The sequence below is a fragment of the Primulina eburnea genome, chromosome 17 (assembly GCF_022965805.1).
Source record: "Primulina eburnea isolate SZY01 chromosome 17, ASM2296580v1, whole genome shotgun sequence".
NCBI lineage: Eukaryota > Viridiplantae > Streptophyta > Magnoliopsida > Lamiales > Gesneriaceae > Primulina > Primulina eburnea.
Genome location: NC_133117.1, coordinates 11,300,365 through 11,310,473, shown reverse-complemented (window position 1 = coordinate 11,310,473; position 10,109 = coordinate 11,300,365). Strand labels below are relative to the sequence as shown.

Here is a 10,109-nt window from a genome sequence, read left to right as displayed (position 1 = left end):
TTTATAAAAAAATCAAGGAAATTATCGAAAAGCTAAATTTTAAGCCTAAGAAATATTTAAGGGAGTGTTCTAAGGTAATAGATTAAGTTTAGAATGATTTGGGACGTCGTTTCGAGGTTTAGGGATAATTATGGAAAAAATTATGTGTTTTTCGAGGTCTAGGGATAATTTTGAAATAATTATGTGTCTAAGGGTAAAACGATCATTTCACACCCAAAAATTGTTAGACGTTCTGGTAGTGCCCTGAATGATGTAATACATGTTAGAATACGTTTATGAAATTTTATGATGAAATGTTAACGCTAAAAGACGTCTACATGCTTGATTTATAAAAAACGATTTATATATGCTTGAATTTTTATAAGTGATGAAAATACGAAAAGTTGAAAGAGGTGAATTGATTGTGACTAATATGATGACACGATGATATGTAAGGCCAACGTTCAATTGACGGGTGAGAGTGTCGTTGATGTCCCCGCCGCTTGATACCATAGTTATACTTAGATGGATCCATCGACTAACAGCTTATATGAAAGTCACGATTAAGTATTTGAATTCAATGAAAGGGACACGTATACATATATGAAAAAATGTTAAGCTTATGATGAAAGGAAAAATGTTAAGTTTATGCACATCCACTGTTGCATGTGATTGTGCATGTATTACTTGTTATCATGGTTCAGGTTTGCTGAGTCAATAGACTCACTAATTGTGATTGATGCAGGTGAGCTTGATAATAATGGAGGCTTTGATGGTTGATCTTGCTGAATTGAAAGTGCACACAATCCGGGGACAGTCGCTAGTTTTCCGCAAACGAAGCTATGTTTATTATTACTTAAATATTTTTAAGACTTATAATGTTTTTGAAAGGTTTTTTGAGAGTATGTTAGAGTTAAGTTTATTTTTGAAATAATATTAGTTTAAGTTAATTGACGTTTACGATTTTATGCTTTGAATAACTTTATTTTGGATTTTCAAATAATAGTTCGTTGGTTTATTTTTAAATGATGTAAAATATTCATATTTTAAATGCTACGTGTTTCGGCGGAATGAATTAGGAAGAAAAAAAATTCTAATACTTTTTTTAAATAAAACTAGATGTTACAGGTCCCAGGTTTTCCGAATTAGTAAATTCTATGAGCTTTAGTCTATCGGGCTTCAAATAAATGATTGATCTTGGATTTATCTACATCAAAGTAACATAACCCCTTCAATCACCGAAAAAAATAAGAGATCGCTGCCAATTTCATGAGGCGAAAAAAAGGGCAACGCAATAGCAAGCTCGGCTTTTGCAAGGGGGGGTGCACGCCTTTTATAACTATGGCCAGGTATATGTATTTTCAAGATAATGAGACAAAGTTGATTCTAAAAGTAGGTTAAACATGTAGCTGCTATCCTTTTGGAGTGGCAAACGTAAATACAATGGGTGATCGAATGTTGCCTGAATATGTTTTTAACAGTTGGTAACAATCCATAAACAATATAAATAATTGAAAGAAACCAAATAATTAACAATGAAAATTCATTGGTCCATCAGACAGTCCCGGCAGTCTTATTTAACAAATGATTGTCTTTCTTAGTATCTTCTTCGCACTGCTAGAAGAAACTATCGCAGAACGTCCACTTACCTTAGCATGTTCTATGATACGTCTCTTTAACCTATATTATATTCTTCAATTCCAAATCAGTGCTAGAAGCTTGTATTTAGGTTCGGACAAATATGCCTGCAACATGTGTCAAAGTAAATCCTTGCAGGTCTTCACATTCAGTATGGAAATAACATATCATCTAATTGTAGCATAGAGTCCCCCGCTCATGTGCACAATTAACACCACCCATGCCATTCGAACTTAGATGTTTCACATTCCTTTACAGCATAGAATCCCCCGCTCATGTGCACAATTAACACCACCCATGCCATTCGAACTTATTCCTTTGCATTCACAAATATCATCCATTTCCTCATTGTAAACTTATTTTCCAAAGTACGTTGTACTTGAAATCAAATTTGAACCACAAGCTCACGTCAGTCAACATATATCATATATATAAAATCATAAGCTTACCCTGAAGGAAATTCACATCTAAACACTCACCTAAAACTTGTTCTCAATTAAAATGAAATGCAATAAAAAATATAAGTGCATCCAAACATGGCATTAAATAAAGCACTTAGTCCAAGGACCAGGCAACACACCACAATCTCTTGTTTTGAAGTCATCTGGAAGTTTTAGCCATTTATGATACTAAAATAAGGACCATACTCCTGGTTCCATAATGCGGATAGAACCACCTACCACACAAGAGACTTGATGCATGACAGAAACAAAGCACAAACCAATTGTCATTTGTCAAGCAAAACCTATCCGCCGAATAAACAAAATACATAAAGAATGACAAAAAACAAGTAGCCTGATTGCCATCCACACCAAAAGTAACTCACAAAATCCAAGCGATATTTACACTGCATTTAATCTAACAACCACCGAGAAAACTGCTATCGCTAACATCCTTTTGAGCATTACAAATACATGTTTAATTACCTCCCCATAACATAATAAGCACAAAAGCTTTACCCAATTAACATTAACTCCCCATTCCCAATAACAATATCCTCACATCAAATTAACATTCTCGCAGAACATTCAATGTCTCAATTCCTAAGCAAGGTGTTTTACTGCCTGCAGCGCAGAATGATTTCCTCAAACCTCAATCTTTCAGTTACAATTCATACCGGAAACCATGTGAACAGTAGCATGCCATACATAACAACAGCAAGCATTAAGAATAAAAATAAGACGAAAAGGATAAAAACTAATCAGAACTGGAGCTTGGCTTTTACTCTTATGCGAAAGGATTTTACAGATGAACTGGGAACAAAGCCAATAAAAACCAAATATTCTTAAGAACAGCTTCAACACATCTTGTGGTGCAAAGCAAACTAAGGATCAAGGATTTCTAACCCATACAGAATGCCAGCATACTTGCCAGGCACACCCTCCTTCTCAGGGTTGCCGAAAAAGACAGCCCTGAGCTTCTCAAACGCATGCCAAGTCAGTAGGCTATCAGACCCAGCCTGGTGGCACTTCCCAACAGCACGCACCACTCCGAGCGACTGTGCCACCCTATCCAGTCCTCCATGCAATCCTTGACAGAATTTCATCAAGTGTTTCACATCATAAACGCGGTTCCCAAAAAGGACCTTAAGCAAATTCAGAAACTCCAGAAGGGTACCCGGCAGGGCTTTCCCAGTGATGGCCTTAACCAGGTAGCCAAAGTCGTATCCGCCGTGAAAGGTGATGTAAGTGACATTTTCATTACTCACGAGCCCAGAAGACATCATGAGCTCAGCAAAGCGTAAGGCAGAAACTCCAAACTGGCGAGTAGACTCAAAGTTGATACCCTGGTGGCGGAGAAGGTCGATTGAGTTAGGCGCATAATCATCACGCGAGATGTCAAAATCACGGAAATTGAACTCCCAGATGAAGCGACGGTCAGGATATCCGAGGTTAGGAAGGTTTCCACGCGAGTCAGAGAGCGTGATCCCCACCTGAATAAGCTTGAGCACATCGACATTAGATTTCAGCGTCTGGTAGTGATCGAGCGGGTCTGAGTAGTGGTGGTGAAGGCGGAAAACAACGCCAGGGAACTCGGTATCCATCGAAACAAAGGAGTACCGATCGATAAGGTCTCTGATGAGGGAGAACTCATACTCCAGATTGTCCGACCAGACTGAGCGGATCAAGATTGGCCTTTTAAAGCTGCCTAGCTCCACTTCTGCCGGCCAAGGCGGAAGCAGAGGGGAACGATTCGGAGAATACTGGGGCAGGGGTGGGGACGGCGGAAGCGGGTCGTCGTCGTCGGCGGCCATGGTGGGGGATCCAGACTGAAATGAATGTTTGATGGCGATAGGGGAAATTAGGGCTAAAAAGGGCAAAATGAATTATTAATACACAAAAATAAATGAAAAATAACAACGGCCTGCTGTGTGACGTGTGTATTAATTGTTTGGCAGTGTGAAACCGAAAGGACTGATTCTTTTGTTAGAAATTATTATGAGGAATTTTGAAATTACTCTCTTTTTCTAAAATCAACTTTCTCCTTATTCTTTATTCCTATAAATTTTTATTTTAACTTCCTAATTTTCTAAAATTTTCAAAACCATCCTTTTTCTTTTGATTTTTAGTACGTGACATTTTTATACCTATCAAACATGTTCTTGAAGACATGTAGTCCCAAGACATGCGGCTACGCAAAGTTTTCAGTATATATATGATAAGCACGAATTATATAGCATTTTAGGGACTTTATTTTGTCGTATTCGTGCTCATCTGGCGTTTTTATTCCGAGTTTCGCGCTTATTTTGTCTCATTATGGCTATTTGCATGTTTGACAAAAAGAGGATGAAAGCCAAAAAAATGAAAGAAAAGTCAAGCTTCGCAATACATGTCAGATATACCCGGAAAAATAGCAAAAGGATAATACCCGGACCCATACACGGACCCCGTGTAAGGGTTCGTACCTCAGAAGCCGATGGAAGACAATTACAGAGTCTACACGGACCACCTTCTGGACCTGTACCCGGGGTCCGTGTCAGCTATCCTCGAGAGAAGGAAATCCAGAGTGTACACGGACCCCGAGACGGACCTCGACACGGGGTCGTGTCCAGTATTCCGGAAAAAATGTTGGCCAGAGTCTACACGGACCATTTCCCTGATGCATGCACGGGGTCCATGTACGTGATATCAGATCCAAAATTTTGCACAGATTTGATGGAGATTTGAAGGAATAAAAAGAAGAAAATAGGAGATAATGGGGGACTTTTGGAGATCGAGAACTGGGCAGCCGAAAAGGGGAGAACTTTCGCATCTTTGAAGGCGGCGCGACGGCTTGGGAAAAACGAGAGAAATTCGTGCACTTCTCACGCAAGAACCGCGCACCATCACTGAGATTTTCTCTTCTCTTTCGTTTTCTTATTTTCAGTCATGAATTCGAATATTAAATTTGATTTTTGTGTTGAATTTATAGAGTAATTTTTTCTTGTGATCGGGACCACGATAGGGACAAACAATTGATTTTTGTTTATTCGTTGGATTGTTTGATTTATAAAATTTTTCTATGTTATTGATTAATATTTGCGTAATTTTCGTGCTTTTAATCTGGCCAATTATTTGCATGTTTTTTGTTCGATCTTGACTCGAAAAGGAATATATTGAATTTAGCTTCAAAAATATTAATCAACACACGGTTAAATCGACTAGAAATAGTATTCGGTTTCATTGTGCGATTTTAAGCGAAATCTGTAATTCTATCGTTGATAAATGCGTTTTTGTTTAATTAAATTCAATTAGAAATAATTGGACTGTTAAATGAAAATAAGATTATAAATTCTAGAAATAGGTTTATAATTAAATTAGAGGATTGCATCGTGACTTCGAATAATATGTAGTTAAATAATTCCAGTGCAAGATAATAATCAAAGTTTGTTAGCGTCGTGTGTTCCCGATCATTTTATTTAAATTTGAAAACCCCCAAGTTCCAAGATTTTCTGCCAATTTGATTTTAATCATTAATTTGGCATAAAATAGTTTAATTTAATTAGTTTAAATAATCTCCAAATCACTTATTATCGTTGCCTAGATTAAATCGAATAATCTAAATCTTAGTATTTAAATAATAGTCTCTGTGGGATCGATACTTGGACTGTTCGTCCATTTACTATAACTTGACTTAGTCCGCTTGCTAGAATTAATCCCAACCGAAAACAGTAGGTCAAGTTTTTGGCGCCGTTGCCGGGGACTATTTATTTAATATTAGGATAAATTATTTGTTTGAGACTAGGCTATTATTCTTAGTTTTAAATCTTTCATTTATTTTTAAATCCTTAGTATTTTATTTAGTTAATTTTATTTCAGATTTTATACACTCTTTTGGAGCTTAAATTGTGCACTTAAATTTTTGATTTCAGGGGTTAGCTCGTGTTATATGAGCCGTACTCAAGACGTCAGGAATCTAGTGCCACTTGATCTTGGGATTGAAAGCACTCTCCGCAGTATTCGTAGAGCTCGTAGGACCAATAACTTGGCTCTTGAATCCGAATCTGAAACGGAACTGAAATAGACCATAAACCAGAATTTAGAGACATGGCCGGAGAAGAGGATGAACGTACTTTAATGGAGCTTCATAGGCCAGCATTTGGAGGTTATGGCTCTAGTATTGTCCGCCCTACAATCCAAGCAAATACATTTGAACTTAAGCCAGCCATCATCCAGATGATTCAACTCCAAGTCAAATTTGGAGGATCACTTTCTGAAGATCCCAATGCGCATCTGGAAAACTTTCTGTCAATCTGTGTGATAGGATCGGTTATCGTAGCAAGAGTGTTTAGAAGGGGGGGTTGAATAAACACTTACACTTAAAATTGTTCTTTAACAATATTTGAGTTCAGTTTAGTGACAAACTGAATCTCGGAATCTTGTTGGTCAATAACAATCAGTTAAACTAGAGTAGTTGCGGAAAGTAACTGACTGAAAGATAGAATACGAAACTGAAAGAAATATGCAAGAGTTGTTTCTGGATGTTCGGAGAATTTAATTACTCCTACGTCACCCCTTCTATCACAAGGATAGGATATTCACTAAAAGACTTTGATCAAGTACAACACTTGTACAAACCCACTTCAGTTTGGATTTACAATTGCCAAAACTGAAACTCTTAGTTCTACACAATATTCTCAGTGCGTAACTGATATTAGCACAATTGAATCTAACAACTTTTAGAGAGTGCTAACAAGCTCAGATTGTAGCCTTGATTGCTACGAGTAATTCAAATGAAAGTGAGCTGAGATTTTGACAGAGTAACAGCAAGATTAAAATTGAGTGATAGTCTCTATTTTTCTGCTGTTCTTCAGTCATATTTATATTTCTCTTTCAACGGTAACTTTGATATGCATTTGAATTCTAGTATCCGTTGATTGCCACTTCATCATTCCTTGGGCAATGTTCTCTTCAATGATTGTAGTTCGGCGTCTTAATTGCTTTGTCCGGAATGCGTTGTCTTAAGTAGTCTTGGTTGTTGTGCAGCGTTCTTGTGCTCTGATACGTCTTCTTTGTTCTTTCCCGAGACATCTTCAGTTGAGAGACTTTAAGACATTCGGCTGAATGTTTTTAACTGATCAGTTCCAACTGATCAGTTTACTTTGTATCATTGTATCGACTGACATCAGTTGATAAGTTAAGTTGCTTAATTTGCTTGCTCGTATCAGTTGATTCATATTTTTTTAATCGATTGATTTATGTTTTGTCAAACTCCAGAATCTAGTTTCCAACAATTTCCCCCTTTATGGTGTTTGACAAAACCAAGTGATTTAAGATCGAATATCTGAGCTCTTTGTAGATTACGCAACTGAATCATAAATTAACTGGGTTCCTTGTAGATAACATAAAATCTGAGAATATAATATCTGGATTCCTTGTAGATAACATAAAATCTGAGAATATAACTAATCTGATTAATTCTTCTTCAACTACTGTCCTTCCCCTTTTTTGTCAAACATCTCCATTTTGTCTGATAACTTTCGAACGTCAATGGATAGAAGTTTTACATCTGCTGAGATACTTGAGGCAACAGTTGTGAGGGAGGTCTGTAGCAATGCTATTTGATTTGAAACAGTGGTTTCCAGTCGCTCAACTCTCTGACTGATTACATCCTGAGTTGTACAGAGTGAGCTAACTAGCCCCTTCTTTATTCCATGCACAGTTCTGCTAAGAGAGTCCATGTTGGCTTGAAGAGCTTTTAGTTTTGCTGAGTCAAATTCAATCAAAGAATCTAATTTGACAGTATGCGACAGCTGTTCGAATTGATTTTTCTTGATTTCAGCTAGCATCTGCTGCATACTGTACTGTATGTTCTGAATTTCTTCAAGAACAACATCCATTTCTGTGGATTGAATTGGAGGTTGCTGGCTGGGCGTTTCTGAATGCTTCGATGGTTGTTCAAAAAGGACTAATGCTTGATCAGTTTCCATTGTTCCAGCCATAGGCTGAGCTGGAATGTTTTCTTGAATTTGAGATGATGATGGTTGGTTTTGATCAAGGATTTGACTATCTGGCTGAATGATGGATATGGATGGTTCATCCATAGGAGCTTCCTGTGGAGAGTTAACTGAACTTTGTTCTTGCTCCTTTGATTCAGTGAGCAACTGATCTTCTACATGTTCAGCAGTTTCTTGTTCTGAGGATTTTGCTTGTTCATCAGTTTGAATAACTTGTTCAGCAGAACTTTCTGACTGAACTGGTGCTTCAGTTTGAGCTTTTTCCGATTCAGTTATTTTTTTTTCTGAAGTTTGGTTTGGCAGTTCAGTTTGATCTTCAGTTTGACCTGATATAAATTTTTCAGCAATAAGTTGTAAGGCTCGAGAATTATCAGTATCATTGATGTTAGACTTGTAGAGATAAGAATGCATGAATTATGGGATTTTGAGCAGCAGGGCCGAAGCCACACCGCACCCGCGGTGTTAGGAGGCACCGCACCCGCGATGTTTAGACAGAAAGTTGGTAGATTTGTGCGAAGCAAGACCGCACCCGCGGTCATGCAAGGACCGCACCCGCGGTCTAGGTGCTGCCATTTTAGATTAATTCGCCGTGAGCACAGCGCACCCGCACTGTTAGTGTACCGCACCCGCGGTCTGTGATTTTGAAAAAAAAAAGGTCTGCCGAAACATGAGCGCACCCGCGGTGCTGGAGTGACCGCACCCGCGGTGCTGCATGCGAAGTGCCACCTTTGATTTTAATGTTGACACATGGCATGTATATATATATATACATAAAGCTGCTGAGTCTTCATTCTTATTCAGACTGAGAGAGAGAACCGAGAGCAAGCCTTGTTCCTTCAAGCTTTTGCATTTTAGATTTGAGATTGTGCAAGATTTGTTCATCTGATTTTAATTCCGAGCCCGGATTTGTGATCCTTGCAACAAGAACTAGCAAAGGGTGTAAGTATTGTTCATTTCCAGCATGTTTCGAAATATATGTGTTGGAGAAATTATGATTTTGTTGAAAAGATGTGTTCTTGGCATGTTGAGTTTGATATATTCGTTACCGGTTTGATTTTCGGATAACGTACGTGGTTATTTCGAAATTCCAGTATGTATATTGAATTTGTTGGGAAGAATTGAGAATGTTACATTGGGTTTTGATGAGAGATTATTATTGTTTGAGTTAGCGGTATCGTGAGACTACGCCGTTATGCCGTCAAGTTATATCAAAACCGAGTATTGATTTGTATATGAGTTGCTTGAGTTGTATATTGATAAAATGTATGTCTACATTGCCTTTCAGAGTTATTATTGTCAGACTCGACATTCCGATTTCAAGATCTCGATAGACATTGTGCGACGAAAGGTATAATTCATGTGGTCACGGGATTGCACAACTCGATTCAGATTTGATACGAGTTTCCCTAAATCACATACTAGATTGTTATTACATTTGATTATATAATGTATTGTTTATTGATTTATATTCGAGTCCTGAGATAGGAGATATTGGCAGATTGGCCAAAACTAGACGTTTCGGTGTATCGACGCATAGTAGTAGATTTACTCTATGTGTAGACCCTCGATACAGAGTTGACCGAAGTCTAGGAATAAGACGTACCATCGCCCCGAGTGGTTGGGTAGGTGACAGACCGTCTTATTCACACCGGGATCCCTAGATTAGAAATGAGTCGAGTCAAGATTTAAATGTTGAATACAGATTTGTATTCTTCTATATGTTTAGAATTGCATTCATGTTACTTGATATGTGTTATGCTTTTGTACATGATTATTACATTGCATGCATCCATGTTTTATACTGGGATATGTTCTCACCGGAGTTATCCGGCTGTTGTCGTGTCTGTATGTGTGCATGGCAACAGGTGGGGCAGGATCTGGGTCTCGAGCTAGATGAGAGATTGATGATAGCGTGGAGATCTCGGGCGTTGAAGATTTCTAGTGTTTTTCCTATTAGACTGTTACTACTTATGTTTGTAGTTGGGATTTGAACACTAGTGTATAATTGTACTAAACAGACTGGTATGTACATGTTGTTGTTTTCTTTATTATAAAG

The 10,109-nt window shown here is 37.9% G+C and overlaps 1 protein-coding gene across 1 annotated transcript; it reads right to left on the bottom strand.

Annotated features, from left to right (window-relative positions):
- Positions 1-2,815: 2,815 nt before the first annotated feature.
- On the bottom strand, positions 2,816-3,959 carry LOC140818397 (probable CCR4-associated factor 1 homolog 9). The gene has a single exon (XM_073178336.1). The coding sequence runs from the start codon at positions 3,869-3,871 to the stop codon at positions 2,942-2,944; it is 930 nt and encodes a 309-aa protein (XP_073034437.1). The 5' UTR covers positions 3,872-3,959; the 3' UTR covers positions 2,816-2,941.
- Between the last annotated feature and the right edge of the window lie 6,150 nt (positions 3,960-10,109).